Consider the following 22,276-nt stretch of genomic DNA (forward strand, 5'->3'; position numbering starts at 1 on the left):
ATAAAATGAGAAGTCAGTTCATGTCAATCAGCTGGTGAAAATTTTACAAGTCCATTAGTACCCAACTATTTACTATTACCTTTACTGTTGCCACACTGGTCCAAACTGTGTTTCCTCTTGCCCGCCCTTCTAATTGATATTTTTTTTCCCCATCCTTTCCCTCCTAGAATCTCTTCTCAGTATAGCAGCCAAAGGTGTCCTTTTAAATCTTAAGTAAGATTAAATCACTTCTATGTTTAATAACCTGAAGGATTATTAATGGATCCCCATTCCACCCTGGTAAAAACTAAAATCCTAACATGGTAAGCGAGACCTAAAATCCTTCACCCTGTTATTCTTTTCCTCTTTTCTAACTACTCCTTGTCTCACTTATAGCCTCATGGGTATCTTTGCTGTCCCAAAAACAAACACCCAGGAAAAATTTCACTTCAGTTAATCTGTTCTTCCCTAGCTCCAGCATGTCCTGCTAGATAAATGAATGGTGAGCTCCCAGATTTGTGTGAAGTCAACAAGTTTTTGCTCGCATGCCGATTTCTCAGTGAGAACTTCCCTTAGCACTTAAATTAAACATGCAATCTCACCATCACTCTGGCACTTCCTATTGCTTTGTGTTTTCTTATTTTTCTCTATAACACTTATCAACTTCTAAAACACAAAACATTTGTTTATACTGCTTATTGTATGGGTTGCTGCATACACATACAATACAAAGAATAAGCTTCTACAATACAAGGAATAAGTTTCATAAAGGCACAGATTTTTTTAATCTCTTTTGTTTACTATCATTTCTGAAAATAAAACCAAAGAGTTTTTGGGTTGAAGTATATGGACAATAAACATTTGCTGAAATGACCTGAATTGCCAAGTATTATTAAGAATATAGGGAAATAGGAACTCAGTTACACGGTCAATTAGTATATTGGTTTTCATAATCACTTTGAAGTACACTTCTGCAAAATCTGTTAAAGTTGAAGTGGATGTACTCAATGACTTGGTAATTGTCTTCTAGAGAGGAAATTATCTACAAAGAGAGTCAAAGCATCATCGTTATAGCAAAAACAATAGTAAAAGGAGTTATCTCTTTCTTCAGTGGGGAAGCATCTAAATATGTTGATTCATTCAGTTAAATGCTATGGAAATATTAAAAATATTAAACTAGATCAGGAAAAATATATACGAATACAATTTTTTTTTCTTTTCTTTTTTTTTTGACGGAGTCTCACTCTGTCACCTAGAGTGGAGTGCAGTGGGGTGATCTCGGCTCACTGCAACCTCCGCCTCCTGGGTTCAAGTGATTCTCCTGCCTCAGTCCCAGAGTAGCTGGGACTACAGGTGGGTGCAACCATGCCTGGCTAATTGGATAGAAATTTTCAAATAATATTAGATGGATAAAGTTAGTTGAGAAAGCACGCAAGCAGTATGATAATATTTATATGTGTATCTTATTAAATACATACCCTTATTTGATACTTATCAATATTGATACATAATAAACTACAAGACAAGAATGAGGATGCCATAGACTAACTTCAGGGCAGAGATTTCCTTTAGGAAAGGCATCAGGGTGAGGCTTTAGTTGTGTTTTAAATATATTTTAAGTTAAGAAACTCAAACTATTAAAGTTTATTACATATGGTAAGCATTTGAATACCTATTTTATTATTTTGGATAATTTGATATGAGCTTGGAACACCTTTTAATAAAGACAAACAAATAGGAACATGTCTGAGGCCAGTGAACCCCAATGGCAGCAAACCAACAGCAAGGTTTCGTTGTTTTCTGTTTCTGTTCCACAGATTCCAGGTTTACCCAGAAAGCTGAGGTGTCTGAGACTGGTTCTTAATAGCTTTTTCTTTGACTTATCTTAATATACTGTTAATATTTTCCCCATAATTTGCTGAGTTTCGCGAAATTTGTCTTCAGTTATATATAATCAAAAATCTCTAAAAACTTCAGTAACATTAGCACCTGGATATATGTGCAGAGACATTTGAGAAGTATTAGTAAAACCCAAAACAGGCCTTTCAATCAAGCAGTAAACAATTTATATCTCTTTCAACATCTATTGGCTGTGTGACACTGAGAAACTCATTTTGTTTTGTCTCTGAATATCAGGGTTTTTTACAAGTAAAATATGAGGATAAATTATTCCTGCTTTATGTGGTTAAAATGATAATCACTATATTTAATGAAAATTGCACATAGGAAGCCTTCAGTTATTAATTATTCTCTCCATTTATATAGTAAATAAAAATAATCATTACTTTCAGCTATTTTGGCTTATGGGTCCGATCCCATTGGAAGGAACAAGCATTAATCTCTACACTCTACTGAGGAGACATTTGACATAGTTTATTTTCCTCTCTGATAGAGTTATCGCAGAAGACATTGGCTCAATTTGCATTTTCTGTCTATCTCTGTTGATGTCTCTGCTGCAGTTCTCCTCAAGTACTTGTGGAGTGGTCCTTGACATTTACAAAAAAACTGCAGGAGAGACGTGCAAACGCAGTCAACATGCACCAGACCAGCTCTCTGAAGAAAGAGTTAATGAACTTACTGTTCCTTGGGGAGTTTGAGGTGGTGGGAAGTGGGAAGTCTGAACAGAACTAAATTGTTCTCCTCAAAGCCATCAAGGACTTTCATCAGTAAGAATAAGAAGGTTTGAGATAGGGGAGCTTGGCCTTGCAGCTTTTGTCTTTAAAACTCAATACTTAATTAAAGGAGATGTGGTATAGCAGGAGAATCGTAAACTCGTAGTGAAAAAGCATGTTTTACAGAATGTGAATCTTTCAAATCTAGCTGTACAACTCAGAGGTATTCTCATTTTAATGTCTTCTACAACATGAAGGGGGTAGTCACTAACTTACCAGGTTGATTAGATGTGCATAAGGTATTTTTAAAGTGTAGGTGAAATAATTTTTAAAAATATAATCCCCCATAAACAAATTAACACTCAATCCTGGATCTGGGTAAAGAAAAATTAAGAGTTGAATATACAGGATGATACCAAGAAGAAGACAAAGGTCAATGCCAAAAGAATGCAAACAAATAAGGCATTCTTCTGCCTGGAGACACCTACCTTCTACACCACAGAGCAGAGAGAGGAGTACCTAGGAGGGCACAATAATATTCCTGAATTGAAAAGACAGAGATCAGAATGCAGGGAGGAACAGGAGGAGGCTGCAGGGTATGAGAGAAGAAGCTACCCATACAAAAAGCTGCTGATAATAGCATAAGGTTATATCCTTGAGTTTATAACTCTGAGTTGATGAGCTTTGAGCTACACAGGAGTAGGGATCTGTAAGACAAGCAGTTCTAAGAGATTGCTGGGCTGTGGACAAATGAAGGCATACCAATCTGACCTTGAGTCTTTGTTACTACCAGCATATCTAACAGGAGCCCCTAAAGGAACATCCTTTAGTAATAGGAATAAATTAGGCCCTGAGTATAACATTAAATTCATTCAAGCAAATTTCACAACTATCTCCAAAAGATTGAGCTGATAAAAAAGAAACATACCTGCTCACCAGAATAAAGGCCAACACAGTATAAACAAATATAACAAAATCTAGCATAAACATATAAAATTCAAACTACTTATTATCAAAATAAATTGCTTAATGTGAAGAAGTAGGAAAAAGTGATCTACAACTCAAAAAAATCAGTAAATAGAAACAGACGTATAGATGACAAAGATAAAGGATTTAATGGACAATAATTTTAGAATATTTATTATTAATAGATTATGAATAGATCCAAGTATGTAAAATAAAGACACGAAGAATATAAATCAAAAGGCATAAAGAAAACAAAGTAGAATCTCTAGTTTTAAAAAATAAAGTGCCTGAATTTTAAAAAGTAATTGGATGGATTACCAACAGATTAGAAACTAACAGAAAAGAAATATCAATGAAGTTGAAGACACAGCAATAGACACCGTCCACATTAAAGGACCAAGGGAAAAAAGACAACAAAAAATTTAAAACAAGCAAAAGCATTAAATAATAATTTATCAGATCCTTAGTAATCTGTAGGAAAATATCAAATATTATAATGTGTACTATTGGGGTACCATCAAGAGGGAAGACAGTTGGGAAACCAAAAAATGATTTAAAAAGGCAAAATGATTGTTAAAAACCACATACCTACAGATCCAAGGAGTTCCATTAAACTTAAGAGGAATAAAATCAAACTAGGCCAAGCTCAGGTAATCATAATCAGTTGCCTAATACAGTGTAAAGAGAAGATCTTAAATCTCTAGAATAAAAAAAACTATGCACAGGAAAGCAAAGATAAATATATCACAGACTTCTCATTAGAAACTGAAACTAGGCCGCATAAAACTTAGAAACTAGGCCTCATAAAAAAAATAACTTAAAAAAATTAACACCAGGTGGCTCTGGATAGGGTCCCACCCTGCCTCGATAGGGTCCCACCCTGATAGGGTCCCACCCTGCCAATTCCGGGAAACAACCTCATGGGGTCCCACCCTGCCAATTCCGGGGGTCCCACCCTGCCTCGAAGTTCCCGGAATCAACAACTCCAGGAAAAAACCTCATAAGGTCCTGCTCTAACCAATTAGAACAAGACACCTTGCTCAGGCCATAGACAGACCCAATTACCACGCGCCTAAAGCTTTGTTTGAATTTCGCGCCCTAAGCTGTGTTTGAACTTGTGTTTGCCTATATAAACAGCCTGTAACAAGCAGTCAGGGTCCCAGGGCCAACTTAGAGCTTGGGACCCTAGCACGCTAGTAATAAATAACTCTCTGCTGTGAATCTTGTGTCGGTGATCCTTCGCGGCGACCCCTGCCCAGGAAGGAATCGACAGTTCGGTTCCAACATTTGGTGCGTTGGCCGGGAAGTGGGGTCGTCCGAGGACCCCCGACCCATCCGGCAGAGACCCATCTGGCCCGGGCCACGGACTGCTGACTGAACGGACCTACCAGGTACTTTCGTTTTGTTCTGTCTGTCTTGCCGGCTAACTCTGAACTCTGGGGAGTACTCCTTCTGAATTAAGTGGGGAAGGGGGACAGACGTGTCCGGCACCTCCCCACTTACGCCCCGGGGGAAGCCCTGGCAGTAGTCTGGGAGAAGGCTAACGACTCAGTCAGCCTCTTCAAATCTGTAGGCAGGTCGCCCCTGCCGTCTGAATATTTTGTGATCTTGTGGCGCCACTCTCTGGCCACGCGGCTTCTCCTTACTTGTTTTTGTTTTTGTTTTTGTTTACTTCTTTGTTTTTGTTACTTTCGTTTTGTCCTTGTTATACGTGGACGAAATAAGACAGACGTTGACGACTCCTTTGTCTCTGACCCTGACTCACTTCCCTGACGTTCGGGCTCGAGCCCACAACCTCTCCATAGAAGTCCGTAAGGGACGATGGCGAAAATTCTGCTCGTCCGAGTGGCCTACCCTCCATGTTGGGTGGCCCCGGGACGGAACATTTGACCTCCCAATTATCTTACAGGTTAAAGCAACAGTGATGGATCCGGGGCCACACGGACACCCAGACCAGATGGCCTACATAATTACTTGGGAGGATCTGGTCCGAAACCCTCCCTCTTGGGTGAAACCCTTCCTCCATCCCCCTTCCCCATCCCAATCTACCCTCCTTGCCTTAGAAGCCCCGAAGAATCGGAATCCGGACCCGCATAAGCCAGTCCTCCCAGATGAACCCCAGAGGGACCTCCTCCTTCTTGATCCCCTGCCTCCTCCACCTCAAAACCCCCTTCTGGGACCTCCACCTTATGCTTCACCCTTGCCCCCTGTCTTGTCCCCAGCTCTTTCCTCTACCGCCTCGGCCCCTACCCTTTCTCCAACTTCTCCCTCGGCCCCTCCCTCCACCCCGTCTCCTTCTCCAGCCCTGCCCAAACTCACCCCTCGGACGCCGCCGCCGATACCTCCTCGTCTCCGCTTGTGGCGGACTGAGGACCCAGAAGGCCCTTCCACTTAGCAATCCTCCCTTTTTCCCCTCCGTACTGTCAATCGCACGGTCCAGTACTGGCCCTTCTCTGCCTCTGACCTCTACAACTGGAAAACCCATAACCCTTCCTTTTCCCAAGACCCCCAGGCCCTAACCTCGTTAATAAAATCCATTCTCCTCACTCACCAGCCCACTTGGGATGATTGCCAGCAACTCTTGCAGGTCCTCCTAACCACTGAAGAAAGGCAGCAAGTCCTCCTGGAGGCCCGGAAAAATGTGCCAGGACCAGGAGGCCTCCCAACCCAACTTCCCAATAAAATAGACGAGGGATTTCCCCTCACCCGCCCAGACTGGGACTATGAAACGGCACCAGGTAGGGAGAGTCTCCGAATCTATCGCCAGGCTCTGTTGGCGGGTCTCAAAGGGGCAGGAAAGCGCCCCACAAATTTGGCCAAGGTAAGGACCATAACTCAGGAAAGGAATAAAAGCCCGGCAGCCTTCATGGAAAGGCTTCTGGAAGGGTTCCAAATATATACCCCATTAGACCCAGAGGCCCTAGAACATAAGGCTACCGTAGCTATGGCATTCATAGACCAAGCTGCATTAAATATCAAAGGAAAACTCCAAAGACTAGATGGAATCCAAACCTATGGATTACAGGAATTGGTTAAGGAGGCAAAAAAAGTGTATAATAAGAGAGAAACCCCTGAGGAAAGGGAAGCCAGGTTAGCGAAGGAACAGATAGAGCGAGAGGATCGTAAGAACCGAGTGAAGGATAAGCATTTAACAAAAATCCTGGCGGCAGTTGTGAGAGAGAAAGGACCAGGGAGAGAGGGAAAAAAGCGGAGGCGGCCGGCTGGCCCCCGTGTCTTCGCATCATGGCAGCCACCGCTATGCTGGTCAAGGACTCTGCTAAGTTAACCCTTGGGCAGCCACTAACTGTTATTACCCCACATGCTCTAGAGGCCATAGTGCGGCAGCCCCCGGACCGGTGGATAACCAACGCACGCCTAACCCACTACCAGGCCCTCCTACTGGACACGGACCGCGTCCAGTTTGGCCCTCCGGTCACCCTAAACCCTGCTACGCTGCTGCCGGTACCAGAAGACCAACCAAGCCCACACGATTGTCGGCAAGTACTGGCTGAGACCCATGGAACACGGGAAGACCTTAAAGACCAAGAACTCCCAGACGCGGATCACACCTGGTACACAGACGGCAGCAGTTACCTTGACTCAGGTACCCGGAGGGCGGGAGCGGCGGTAGTAGATGGCCACAACACCATTTGGGCACAATCACTACCTCCTGGCACATCTGCACAGAAGGCTGAGTTAGTAGCACTAACCAAGGCCCTAGAGCTGTCCAAGGGAAAGAAAGCTAACATTTATACTGATAGCCGGTATGCCTTTGCAACGGCTCATACTCATGGAAGTATCTATGAAAGAAGAGGTCTCCTAACCTCAGAAGGAAAGGAAATCAAGAACAAAGTTGAAATAATTGCCTTATTAAAAGCCCTTTTTCTTCCTCAAGAAGTGGCTATAATTCACTGCCCCGGGCATCAGAAAGGACAGGATCCAGTCGCAGTAGGACGAAACCAGCCACATAACTATTGAACATACTTATACCCCAGAAGACCAGGAAAAAGCAAAAGCCATAGGGGCTATAAAGAACAAAGACACTAAAAACTAGGAAAAAGGAGGAAAAATAGTCCTTCCCCAAAAGGAGGCCCTGGCAATGATCCAGCAGATGCATGCCTGGACACACTTGAGTAATCGAAAGCTAAAATTACTGATTGAAAAAACTGACTTTCTAATCCCAAAGGCAAGTACCCTCGTAGAACAAGTGACATCTGCCTGTAAGGTCTGTCAGCAGGTAAACGCTGGGGCTACCCGAGTGCCAGAAAGGAAACGAACTCGTGGTAACCGCCCAGGAGTCTATTAGGAAATAGACTTCACTGAAGTAAAACCTCACTATGCCGGATATAAGTACTTACTGGTGTTTGTAGATACCTTTTCAGGATGGGTAAAAGCCTACCCCACCCGGCAAGAAACGGCACACATAGTAGCCAAGAAAATTTTAGAAGAAATCTTTCCTAGATTCGGACTTCCCAAGGTAATTAGGTCAGATAACGGGCCGGCCTTCGTTTCTCAGGTAAGTCAGGGGCTCGCCAGGATATTGGGGATTAATTGGAAATTACATTGTGCCTATAGACCCCAGAGCTCAGGACAGGTAAAAAGAATGAATAGAACAATAAAAGAGACCCTTACTAAATTGACCTTAGAGACTGGTTTAAAAGATTGGAGACGCCTCCTATCCTTAGCTCTGTTAAGGGCCCAAAATACACCTAACCGTTTTGGGCTCACTCCATATGAAATCCTCTACGGAGGACCTCCCCCTTTGTCAACCTTGCTTAACTCCTTCTCCCCCTCCGATCCTAAAACTGACCTACAGGCTCGGCTAAAAGGACTCCAAGCAGTACAGGCCCAAATCTGGGCCCCCTTGGCAGAACTGTACCAACCAGGACATCCACAGACCAGTCACCCCTTCCAGGTGGGAGACTCTGTCTACGTTAGACGGCACCGTACTCAAGGACTAAAGCCTCGGTGGAAAGGACCCTACATTGTTCTCCTGAGCACGCCCACAGCCATAAAGGTTGACGGAATCTCCACTTAGATCCACGCATCCCACGCCAAGGCTGCTCCAGAGACGTCCGGACCAACACCACTTAAGACATGGAAACTCCGACGCTCCGCGGACCCGCTCAAGATAAGACTCTCTCGTATCTAACTCCTTGCTTATTGTTTGCCCTTCTTCCCTGCGCCATCTCTAGTGTAGTTTTTGACGCTAACCCCCACCGGCCATTTAGCCTGACCTGACAGATAATTAATTTTAATAATCAAGAGGTCTTAAATAAGACCTCCGAGAATGCTCCTATAAAGACTTGGTTTCCAGACCTCTATTTCAACCTAAAAAAAAAAAAAATATAGCAGAAAAGATAAAAGACACAGGCCCCCGGTTTACTGGTCCCACAGGAGTCCTATTAGGAACTCCTCAGGATAGACAAGAATGAAAAGGACAGGCTAGAAAGGTGTCCATCAGCCGGAATGGGTTTTATGCCTGTCCCGGATTCAGGACAGGACAAATGAAAAAAACTTGTAGAGATCTGACTCACTTGTATTGCAAAAGCTGGTCCTGTGTGACTACTAATAATAGAGAGTAGAAATAGGCCACAAAACCTTAGTATATAACCATGTACTTTGTCCAGCCCTGTACCACAACCCAATATTCGGAAAATTGCAACCTGGTTCGCATCAAGTTTAAAGATGCGGCAAAATTTGATAACAGATAAATAACAACAAGGTTAATATAGGGTCTCTATTTATACCAGCACAACCCGCCTAAAATTCCCCTCCAAATCAGACTATTAGTCAATCCAGACACTGCCCCTGTTGCAGTAAGGCCAGACCAGGTTTTATTAGAAGCTAGGAAGCCCCCGGTTTCCATATCGGAGAAGCCCCAACTAAAAGCTCCTCAAAGCACTTCCCCGCCCTTAATCTCCCTCACCCTCGCCGACATGTTAGGAATTAGGGTAGCGGCTGGAGTTGAAACCAGGACAGCAGCCCTAGTGCATGGTAACCATCATCTGCAACAACTTAAAGTAGCCATAGATAAAGACCTTAGAGCCATAGAACAATCTATCACAAAACTTGAAGAGTCCTTGACTTCTCTGTCTGAAGTTGTATTACAAAACCGACGAGGACTAGAAATTGTCTTTCTGAAAGAGGGCAGGCTCTGTGCAGACCTAAAAGAGCAATGTTGTTTTTATGCAGATCATTCAAGAATAGTTAAAGATTCTATGGCAAAACTAAGAAAAAGATTAGACAAAAAAAAAAAAAAAAAAAGAGAGAGAGAGAAAATCTCAACAAAGTTAGTTTAAAAATTAGTACAACCAATCCCCTTGGCTTAGCACCCTAATCTCCACCATCTTAGGACCCCTCATCCTGCTCACGCTCATCCTGACTTTCAGGCCATGCATACTCAACCGCTTACTCACCCTTATTAAAAATAGAATAAACATAGTACATGCTATGGTTCTGACCCAACAATACCAGACCCTCAGGACTGAAGAAGAGGCTCAAGATTGAGCCTCTGACACAAAAAGAGGAGGGAATGAAACTAGGCCGCATAAAACTTAGAAACTAGGCCTCATAAAAAAAAAGAACTTAAAAAAATTAACACCAGGTGGCTCTGGATAGGGTCCCACCCTGCCTCGATAGGGTCCCACCCTGATAGGGTCCCACCCTGCCAATTCCGGGAAACAACCTCATGGGGTCCCACCCTGCCAATTCCGGGGGTCCCACCCTGCCTCGAAGTTCCCGGAATCAACAACTCCAGGAAAAAACCTCATAAGGTTCTGCTCTAACCAATTAGAACAAGACACCTTGCTCAGGCCATAGACAGACCCAATTACCACGCGCCTAAAGCTTTGTTTGAATTTCGCGCCCTAAGTTGTGTTTGAACTTGTGTTTGCCTATATAAACAGCCTGTAACAAGCAGTCAGGGTCCCAGGGCCAACTTAGAGCTTGGGACCCTAGCGCGCTAGTAATAAATAACTCTCTGCTGTGAATCTTGTGTCGGTGATCCTTCGCGGCGACCCCTGCCCAGGAAGGAATCGACAGTTCGGTTCCAACAAAACTATTCAAATAAGAAAAGGGTGAAATTACATTTCCAAAGTGCATTTTCAAACAACAAAATATGCTTTGAAAGTAAACATGAAGCCAAAACTCTTTCAGAAACACTAAAGCTGAGAGAATCTATGAGTAGTGAACCAACACAGCCAGACACACTAAATAAAGTGTTTCAGACTTAAAGAAATGTTACCAGAGAAAAACTTGGACTTATCAGAGAAACCTAAATAATAAACATATGCATAAATGTTAAGTAGTTTTATTTTTATAATTTTATAATGATTATGTAAAACACAATTAACAACACTGTTTTATAGATTATATTGCATATTTAGAAGTAGAATGTATGATTTCAAAAGCGCACAGGAGAGGAATAGGAAATAAAAGTATATCGATGTAACTTTTTACCCTATATGCAAAGTTGTTTAATGTTACTTAAAAGTACATCATGATTATTTCAAAATATGTATTTCAAATTTCAGAGCAATTATTTAAAAAATGAAACATAATGTTATTGCTACTATTCCAATGGTAAAAATAAAATGGAACACTAAAAATATACTCAAGTAATCTAAAAGAAGGTATGGGGAGAAAAAAATGTAAAAAATGAAGAAAACGAATAAAAGTATTGTAGATTTAAATCTAACAACATAAATAATTACATTAAAGATACATGGTCTTAATGCTCCAATTAAAAAGCAAAATGATCAAACTTAATAATAAACAAAGCCCTACTTGTCTGGTAGGAAACCAATTTAAATATAAAGATATTATTATCTTAAAAGTACAGGGTTGGGAAAACAAATAGTAATATAATGTTAATAAAAATGTAACTGGAGTGGCTATAACAACATCACCAGAAATCAGAATTCAAATAAGAAATATGACAGGGGTTAAAAAGGAAGAAAAACATTTTATAATCATAAAATTTCATAATGCTTTATAAAATTGTTAATTTCTCATGAAGACATAATCATCCTAAACTTCTATGTACCCAATAAGATAACTTAAAAATGCAAAAAACTGAAGCTGAAAAATGTGAAAGGAAAAGAAAATCTACACATATACTTGGAGATACCTATAATACTCTTAGAGTAATTGCTAGAACAAGTAAATAAAATATAGTAAGAGTACCTCAAAAAACACTGTTAACCATGTTGATTTGACTGACACATTTAGAACATTCAAAGTAAGAAAATATGTGCACACGTATTACTTATCAAGGTAGATTCATCAACATAGACCATAAAATGGGCCCTACGATGAGTCATAACATATTTTAAATGATTGGAATAATACAGGGTATTTTTTTTATTAAAATGTAAGCAAAGTAGAAACCAATAAGAGAAAAGTATCTGAAAAATTTTCAAATGTTTTGAAATTAAACATCACAACTGGAAATAACATGTAGGCCAAGTAGGAAATCACATAGGAAATTACGAAATATTTTAAAGTAACATAATAAAAGCAAATGTCAAAATCTGTATGTAAAGTTAATTACAATTCTTTAAAAGATTAGTTTTGAGTGCTTATATTAGCAAAGAAATAAGTCCCAAATTCAATTACGGTGGATTCAAGAGTAAGACAAAAAACCAAGGTAAAAATTTAAAGTTGGCATTAGAATAACAATAACAATTTAAGAGATCAAACGGAAAAACAGTAGAAAAATGTAAAAACAAAAGTTAGTTTTTCTAAAAGATAAACAAAACTAATAATATACATATAATGATTGAAAAAATAACTATCAATATCAGAAATTAAATATTAGTAATCACTAGAAAATCTGCCAACATTAAACAGATAGTAATGGAATATCATGAAAATGTTATCCCAATATATAAGTTAAACTCCTACTGGACAAACTTAAACTTAACTTGAGTCTATAACTTAAACTCACAATGGACAAATTCCTGGAAAGACAAAAAATAACCAAGCTTACATAAGAAGTCTTATATTTCTGAAAAGCTTAGCTAAAAGCCTTCCAATAAATTAAACTAAAGCCCAGATGGCTTCACTAGTTAATACCATTAAACACTTAAAGGACAATAAATCAACCCTACCTGCACTATATCAGCACTCAGGGCATGGGAGTACACTTCCCAAGTGATTTTATGTTGCTGAAATTAACCCGATGCCAAAACCAGAAAAAAAGAAAAAGGACGTTTAAAGAAAAGAGGACCATAGATTACTTTCTCTCGTGAATATAGATGCAAAAGTCATATAGAAAATATAAGTTAATCAGCTGAGGAACACACTCGTAAATAATTTACCACATGCTGACCCAGTGGGATTTAGCCCAGGAATGCAAATTTAGTACATCATTCAAAAATCAACTAATGTAGCTTACCATATTTAAACCCAGAACAGGAAAAAAAAAAAAAAACACACACACATAATAATCTCAACAAATGAAAAAATACATTGAAAAATTTTTCACATTCAAAATTTTTGAATTTTCATTATACAGACTCTGAATAAATGAGGTATAGAAGGAATATAACTGAACACCATAAAGGCAAACTCATAGCTAACATCGTATATATGACACAAACTCATAGTGAACATCACACCAAACTCATAGCTAACATATGACAAACCCATACCTAACATCATAGCAAACAGGGAAAAGCTGAAATATGACAAACTCATAGCTAAAATCATACCAAACAGGGTAAACCTGAAAACTTTTCCTCAAGATCTGGAACAAGACCATTTTTACCACTTCTATTCAACATGGTGCTATAAATCATATTCAGAGAAATTAGACAAATGAAAGAAATAAAAGGTATCAATATTGGAAAAGAAGATGTTAAATTGTTCCTTTTTTCAGATTACATAATCTTGCATTAAAAAACCTAAACTCTACACCAAAAAAACTATTAGAACTAATTAATGAATTCAGTAAACTTGTAGGATATACAATCAACATACAAAAATCAATATTGTTTTTATACATTAACACCATACTATCTGAGAAAGAAATTTTATGAAACTCCTACAGACAATAGCTGCAAAATATAATAAAATAACTGGGAGTAACTATTAGATAATATAATTGTTGTTATGATCTGTTAAGACACTATCCAAGAACAGAGACAGATACTAATTTTTCTACTTCGCAAACACACAAATTTATGTTTTCTTCAATTTAAGCAGGAATACATTTTGTGAGAAGCTGGTATATCTTTGGTTGCCCTGGGGAAACTTAAGTAGTCGATTTCTCTGTAATATTTCTCTTTACACATAATGAGATTATTAAGGAGCCCAAGCAGTCTCTAAACTGGAAAAATATCCCATAAGATAAGACTAAACTTTCTATTGCTCATTTTGAGTGAATCATCTCTATCAATCACTGAATGAGTAGACTTGTAATGATGAGTTCTTACTCTAGGCCAGTTACTCTGTTAAGTTATAAGAGACAGAAAGATGACCAAATTATCACCTCAATCCTCGGGGTGCTTACAAACAATTTGGAGTGAAAAGATTGTACAGAGATGTAACACTCTTTTGTTTGTCCAGAAATATCAAATAATAGGAGAACCTTAATATCAAGAAGGATGAAATCTCAATTATTGTCATTCCTTTGCACCTGAAACCCTCCATGGCGTTTTTCTTATTAGCTTCTGATTATCATGACGCATTTTCTTAGTGAATACAAGAAAGACTCAGAGAATTGAAACGACTTTCCCAAAGTCATGCAGGTTGTAGTGAATGGACTCAGGATTAATTTTGAGATTTGACAGCCTCCAAATTCAGTGACTTTTCAGCTTATCCCAACACTAAGATTCCATTCACAGAGATAGTGATGATCCACTTTCATGATGCTTTTAGTGGCCCTTTGTGAAGAATTTTGTATAATTTTGCCTTTTGAACATAAAGCTAACTTTTAGAGATAGATCCAATATTCAAAAATTACAGCATCACTTTTAAATATCTCTGTCATAAAGAGTCCTAATTTCTAATAATAATATCACCTTAAATAGTGATTATATACTCTTTGATGAAGAATATAGCATTTTCAAATTTTCTCATTGGGGAAGAAGTTTTGTGGTTATCTTCAGAACACATTTGGTATCTGAATATTCTCTTTTCATTTGGTGGAGAAAGATCAGGACTTTGGAGGAGAGGATGATATTCTTCTGGCACAACTCTGGAAAATTATGTTATTATGTTTTACTTGAACAGAGATGTCCAACAAATTTGTGTTAGTGACAGAGCCTGTCGAATGTCAGTAAAAATAGCTTATGGTGGCTGAGCACCAAACCCTGCCATAGACAAGTAGCAATAATAGCTCATGGTGGTTAATGACAAATTAAAACAACCACCACCACCCGCTGAATTTAGGTAAGACGAGACTTTATTAGAAAAGAGTATTGCACAGAAAGAGGGTGACTATTGTAACAGAAAGAATATCCCAAACAGGTCCTGAAACATCTCTAATTTCAATCGGAAAAAAACTTTTCTTTCATAGACAGGAGTAAACAAGACTAGAAAGAACCAGGTGTTACAACCATGGAATACTATGCAGCCATAAAAAAGGATGAGTTCGTGTCCTTTGTAGGGACATGGATGCAGCTGGAAACCATCATTCTCAGCAAATTATTGCAAGAACAGAAAACCAAATACCGCATGTTCTCACTCATAGGTGGGAATTGAACAATGAGATCACTTGGACACAGGAAGGGGAGCATCACACACCGGGTCCTATTGTGGGGAGGGCGCAGGGGGGAGGAATAGCATCAGGAGATATACCTAATGTAAATGACGACTTGATGGGTACAACACACCAACATGGCACATGTATACATATGTAACATGTGTAACACGTTGTGCACATGTACCCTAGACCTTAAAGCATAATTAAAAAAAAAAAATTAGAAAAAAAGAAAATACAATGAAGTGGAGGCATGACTGGACCATTAACAAGAAATGTCTGTCTTTTCAGCAAGCCAGTTCTCTGAAGGGACTGTTAAGGGGGAGCTGTTCTACTTTCCAGTGCCAGTTGAAGCTTCCAATGCTCATTTAAGCCCAATTATGGGTCAAAATTCAGGGGCCCAGAGGAAAGGGAGAAGCCTATCTAAAGTCTGCTCAAGTTGAATTAGTGGATATTTTTCCAGATGGGTCATTGCAGACTGGAACTGATCCTAATTCTGATGACACAATCCCAAACACTATAATTTCAAATGCTGAAATTCTAGAAGATCAAAATCTTCAAAATAAAATCCTGGAAAAAAACAATTTTAAAATTTTATTAAAATATTTGTATGTATGTTTTTAAAGGAGTATTCATTAGAAACAGATAAAAAACATGACAGAACATTTCACAGGCCACTTTATATAATGAAATATGCATTAATATACATATTTTTGCAACCACAAACTCTCGGGTATACTAATGACAGTCACAATAATAACAGTTATGAGCAGAAAAACCATATTCATAAAAATAAGTCAAAAAGTGAAAAGCATAAACACATATCAGAATTGTTGGCAACTGTGTGTGCCCAACTTTATAACTGCAGTCATCTGCAGTATTCTGATGGACGACCTAAGTTTTTGATGAGATTTATCAAAAACCAAGATAGGTCATGATATGGTTTGAATGTATCCCTACCCAAATTGCATCTTAAATTGCAGTTGCCATAATCCCCACATGTTGTGGGAGGGACCAGGTGGAGGTGACTGAATCTTGTGGATGGTTTCCCCAATCCTGTTCTTGTGATAGTGAGTGAGTTCTCACAAATATTCTGATGGTTTTATAAGGGGCTTTTCCCGCTTTTGCTCTCCACTTCTCCTTGCTGCCACCATGTGAAGAAAGACGTGTTTGCTTCCTTTCCCACCATGACTGTAAGTTTTCTGAGACCTCCCCAGCCATGCTAAACTGTGAGCCCATTAAACTGCTTTCCTTTATAAATTACCCAGTCTTGGGTATGTCTTTATTAGCAGCATGAAAATGAACTAACACAGTAAATTGGTACCAGAAGTAGGGTGCTGCTAAAAAGATACCTGAAAATGTGGAAGCAACTTTGGAACTCGGTAATAGGCAGAGGTTGAAACAGTTGGGAAGGCTCAGACGAAGGCAGAAAATGTGGGAAAGTCTGGAATTTCCTAGAGACTTGTTGAACGGCTTTCCCCAAAATACTGATGGTCTCAGATGGAGATGAAGAACTTATTGGGAAATGGAGTAAAGACACTCTTGCTATGCAAAGAGACTGGGAGAATTTTGCCCCAGCCCTAGAGACCTGTAGAACTTTGAGCTTGAGAGAGATTATTTAAGGTACTTGGTGGAACAAATGTCTAAGCAGCAACGTGTTCAAGAGGAAGCGGCACATAAAAGTTTGCAAAATCTGCAGCCAGATGATGCAGCAGCAAAGAAAAACCCATTTTCTGGAGAGAAACTCAATCCAGCAGCAGAAATTTGCTTAAGTAATGAGGAGCCCAATGCTAATCACCAACACAATAGGGAAAATATCTTTAGGACATGTCAGAGACCTTTGCAGCACCCCCTCCCATCACAGACCCAGAGGCCTAGGAGAGAAAAATAGTTTACTGGGTGGGGCTCAGGGCCCCATGCAGTGTGAAGCCTTGGGACTTTGTGCCATGCATCCCAGCCACTTCAACCATGACTAAAAGGGACCAAGGTATAGCTCAGATCATAGCTTCAGAGATTGCAAACCTGAAGCCTTGACAGCTACCATGTGTTGTTGAGTCTGCAGGGGCATAGAAGTCAAGAAGTGAGGTTTGAGAACCTCCACCTATGTTGGGAGAAAAGCTGAGTGTTGAGAAAGAAGCTGAGGCAGGGCTTGCATGTCTGACATAATGTAACAGAGTCTTGGAACATGTCCAGGGTCCAAAGTCTAAAACCCCTTGTGGCCTTTGGAACACCAAGCTCTGTGCTAAAGTGTGGAAGGCTACCCTGATGCACCATAATCTAAGCTCTAAGCCCAGGGCGTAAAACCCCTCATGGCTTGGATGGAATCCGGGGCTGCTGGCCTCTGGAATGTGTCTAAACTTGCTGGCTCCATGCTCCTTGCTCTCCCAGGATCGATTGTATCTTGAGTTAAAAGAACCTACTCTCCATTATCTCAAGTAGCGAAGCATATGCTAAACTATCACAGCTGTAAATCATGTGATTAATGCAACACGCCCTTTCAACCCCCACATTTTTACCGCCTGTTTCTTTGTTTGATCACCAATAAATAGTCTGTGCTTCCAGAGCTTGGGGCCTTCACAGCCTCCGTACGTAGCAATGGACCCCTGGGCCCACTTTTGCTCTCAAATTGTCTTTTCTCATTCCTTTGACTCCGCTGGACTTCGTCGCCCCCATGACTGGGTATTGGGTCCGATCACCCCAACCACTTACATTCCAGAGGATATATGAAATTGCCTGGATGTCCAGGCAGAAATTTGCTGCAGAGGCAGAGTCCGCATGGAGAATCTCTGCTAGGGTAGTGCAGAAGGGAAATGTGGGATTGGAGTCCCCACACAGAGTTCCCACTGGGGCACTGCATAGTGGAGCTGTGAGAAAGGGCCACTGTACTCCAGATCCCAGAAGTGTAGATCCACCAACACCTTTCACCATGGGCCTGGAAAAGCCACAGACATTAAACCCCAGCTCATAAAAGCAGCTGGCAGGGAGACTGTACCCTGCAAAGCCACAGGGGCAGAGGTGCCCAGGGCCATAGGGGTCCACTTTTTGCATCAGTGTGCCCTGGATATGAGACATGAAGTCAAAGGAGATCATTTTGGAACTTTAAGATTGAATGATTGCCCTGTTGGATTTCAGACTTGCATGAAGCCTGTAGCTCTTTTGTTTTGATCAATTTCTCCCATTTGGAATGGGTGTATTTACCCAGTACCCCCAGTGTATTTAGGAAGCAACACACTTTCTTTTAATTTTATAGGCTTATAAGTAGAAGAGACTTGCCTTGTCTCCAACGAAACTTCGGACTTAGACTTTTAAGTTAATGCTGGAATGAGTTAAGACTTTGGGGGACTGTTGGAAGGGCATTATTGTGTCTTAAATTGTGAGAACATGAGATTTGGGAGGAACCAGCGGTGGAATGATATGGTTTGGCTGTGTCCCCACTCAAATTTCATCTTAAATTGAAGTTCCCATAATATCCACATGTTGTGGGAGGGACAAGGAAGAGCTAATCGAATCATGGGGACAGCTTTCCCCATACTGTTTTGAAGATAGTGAGTGAGTTCTCATAAGATCTGATGGTTTTATAACAGGCTATTCCCCCGTTTGCTCTGCACTTCTCCTTGCTGCCACCATGTTAAAAGAGACGTGTTTTCTTCCCCTTCCACCATGATCGTCAGTTTCCTGAGGCCGACCCAGCCCCGTAGAACTGTAAGTCGATTAAACCTCTTTCCTTTATAAATTATCCAGTCTTGGGTATGTCATTCTTAGCTGTATGAGAATGGACTAATACATGGCACCACTGTACCAGTCACCCCAAAAGCCAAGATCTCAAGACATTTTATCTTTCACAAATACAAAAGCACAAAAAGGACTTATCTTCATCTACTGAACAAGTGCCAGTGTTTCTGTATTCACACGTCATGCTTACACACAAAGTCAACATTGTGATAATGCATTTTCATGGAGTCTCTTTTGAAAAAAATACATACAATGAATTAGAATTCTCCAAAAGTTTTAAAACGATTTATACCCTAATTATTGGAAATGAAGAGAAGATGATGTATTACAGCATACTGAAGCATAAAGCAGTAGTGGTAACAATGTAAAATAGTAAAAGAAAAAAAAAATCAGCAAAAACAAAGAAGAATCAAAAGAAAAGAAAACAACAACTCAAAAACCTAAAACAAAAATTGACATGTGAAAAAACATATTACAGAAATAGATTATGGGCAATTATACAGAGACAGTCCATAAGAGCTGGCCAACTTTCATGAACATTAACTATATTTTGACATCTTGAATAACAGGGAATAGCTATTTGTTTGTTTTCCTTTTAGGACATTCATTTTCTACTAGGCAGTGCTGTTGCTCTATTTGAAATTCTTCAATGATTAAACATCCACCTACATGAGAATTGCTTATTTAATTTTTCCATCTTCTGTGCCTTGCTTCTATGTTTTTGGGGATATGAGGATATCTATTCCAAACGCACTCACATACAGACCACAAATTTGGTAGAAACAATAGTGGTAATTGAGTGACTACTCCATTGCTCAACTGTCTTTTTTTTCTACCACGCACATAATTATTTTTGGGCCAGTTAGTAACTTTACTGATATACTCAAGCAAATATGGCTTTAATTCATTGAAAACTCCTGGAATGTCATAACCTGGAAGAAATGCCACTACAGACAAATAACACATTTTTAAACTTAAGTTTTCATCCTTGCCATATCATATAGGCTTCCACACATGTGAATTTTTGTCAAATGCATTGAGATAAATGAACAAAACAAATTTTATTGGTAACACCTTGAAATTCACTTTTAGAAGACTTGTTTGCGGTTTACTTCAAATCTGTCATTATGGCTTGGGAATTCAATTAAAATCCATTTTCTTCTGCAGGAAGACAATAACAAGGTAACAGCTGAACGTAACATGTTGCAACTATCCTATGATTGTAATTTTCAGTATTTAAGATGTTAGATATTTTAGACTTTAAGTATTTAGACATTTGGTATTATGGTGTTCGAGATTGTGTCCTTTGGTATTATGATGCAAACCCTATGTATGGAAACAAACAGTTCAGCTGGTCATTGACAAAAGAGGAATGAAAATTTGGAGCGTTTGTAGCTGGCCCTATCATAGGTGAACAAGATGTTCACCTTTGAGTCCCATCCTTCTATGCTAGGTGTAGTCCTTAATTTATCCTCGGTGATTTTGCTGAAAGGATAGAACATGATTATTTAATCCAGATTTTTTTTTACTTATTGTCTTCATAAACGTGGTTAAATATCCAAGGCCTTTAGGAACCACTTTTCTCATCTGTGTATTATGAATAATACCACTTACCTGAAATGGTCATATGAATATATAACAGTATCATTTATGTTACGACATATTTATTCAATACCAGTAGTTTTGTAATGGAGAGGAATCCCTCCTGCCTTGTGTCTCCACCTCATATGTTAGGGTAAGCAAGTAGTTCAGGCTTCCAGGAGAAGATGTTCTATGGATAATAACATAATAAATACAGGAAAAAAACCTGACCTTCTGATCCAAAGTCCTGAGTTATAATACCAGTGCTACCTAATCTTTACCATGTGGCCCTAAACTAATCAAATAACGAGAAATAAAATCTACTTTCCTGTTCTTAAACATTTTTTAAGGGAATCAAACACATTGAAAGTAAAAGTTTATTCATCTTAAATTTGCTAATATAAATATCATTGATATCATTTTGCATCAAAAAGGTTAAATTCTTCATTTTGTCTCAGCATCATTTGATTTTTTAAGCAAATATCTCTCTATTAAAAAGCAGTAATTTATGCAGGAAAAATGCATGCTACTATCATGCATTTTAGCAACTACATTGTTTTTAGCAAAAACATTGCTTTTTTTTTTTCCAATTGACTAATTGATTTTAAGCAATTAGTCAGTGCAACTAACATGTAACTAGTTAATTAGCTTACTATCCAGCGTTGCTCCCTTGAGAGCCATTAGAATGTGAATTTACATCCTTTGATAAAGAAGTAATGGCAGAAGACCAAAGATTTTACATTTTTAGAGAAAATGAAGCTGCCTGCCGAAAGGAGAACTTCAGCAAATGGATTCTAAGAGCTGGTTATTTAGAAGTAATTTATGCCACTTTCTTATTATACAAGTTTAGGAAATAAAATATCAATAATTTTTTAAAAAAAAATCTAGAATCTTATTACGTATCACTACAAGGAATTATTTTTTATATTCTGTTCTAAAATTTACATGCATACACATGCCCAAACACACACACGTTTCCAAATCCAAAATGTATTAATCTGTACAGCATATGTAGATTGAGTGGCCATGATGCACACCTGGGAACACAAAAGTTCATAGTATGCGATTTCTTGAACAGAAATGGGAAAGACACATATTAATTACGTAGTTAACCAAATAGATACTCAATCACAAAGAGATGGTCGACTTACATGAAATATATACATTACTCAGAACATATCACAAAGAAATTTGACTCAGGATACCAAGAAATTTTTCCTCAGTAAGCGATATTTTGAACTGGTATCTAAATGAAGAAAAGGATTAACCTATGCGAATGGCAAAAGAAGTGAGGGCTGTTGCAGTAGTTTTATAAGATTCAGCCATAGCATTTGGCAGGAACCAGACCATGAAGCTGCTGTGGACGATACTAAGACACCTAACCTGGGTCCCCCAAGCAATGGGAATCACTGAATTGTTTCCAACAAAGGAGAGATCCACAGTTTTAATGGTTTCAATGTGGAAAATATATTGGAGTCTATAGTACTATATCCCATACATACATACAAATATAATTTGTCAAAATATAATAAAAAATAAATTTATATGACAAAAATGGAGGAGGGATATCAAATTGTAATAGCACAGTAGAGTTATTAACTATCTTCATCTGGAAATAGCATTAGGTGAACTGAGGAGAGACTGCAAATACCGCAGAGGTTTTGGTAACAGAATAAGCATGAGGAGGAAGGAATAGAAA

The 22,276-nt window shown here is 39.1% G+C and overlaps 1 protein-coding gene and 1 long non-coding RNA gene across 6 annotated transcripts in view; one reads left to right on the top strand and one right to left on the bottom strand.

Annotated features, from left to right (window-relative positions):
* LOC105488264 (uncharacterized) overlaps window positions 1-22,276 on the bottom strand; it is a 266,981-nt gene that overhangs the window by 189,548 nt on the left and 55,157 nt on the right. The gene's annotated exons all lie outside the window — the stretch shown is intronic.
* LOC105494646 (uncharacterized) lies at window positions 5,515-8,595 on the top strand. Its single transcript, XM_071067875.1, has 4 exons — window positions 5,515-5,766; window positions 5,953-6,295; window positions 6,886-7,161; window positions 7,940-8,595. The coding sequence occupies exons 1-4, from the start codon at window positions 5,515-5,517 to the stop codon at window positions 8,593-8,595; spliced, it is 1,527 nt and encodes a 508-aa protein (XP_070923976.1).

This window comes from Macaca nemestrina, chromosome 8, assembly GCF_043159975.1.
Source record: "Macaca nemestrina isolate mMacNem1 chromosome 8, mMacNem.hap1, whole genome shotgun sequence".
NCBI lineage: Eukaryota > Metazoa > Chordata > Mammalia > Primates > Cercopithecidae > Macaca > Macaca nemestrina.

Excerpts from the sequence above, each read along its gene's own strand:
- LOC105494646 (XM_071067875.1), top strand. The coding sequence starts at position 5,515 with ATGGCCTACATAATTACTTGGGAGGATCTGGTCCGAAACCCTCCCTCT. Across the intron at positions 5,767-5,952 it reads ATGCTTCACCCTTGCCCCCT|CAATCCTCCCTTTTTCCCCT; the intron begins GTCTTGTCCCCA and ends CCTTCCACTTAG. Across the intron at positions 7,162-7,939 it reads CAGCAGTTACCTTGACTCAG|GATGGGTAAAAGCCTACCCC; the intron begins GTACCCGGAGGG and ends ATACCTTTTCAG.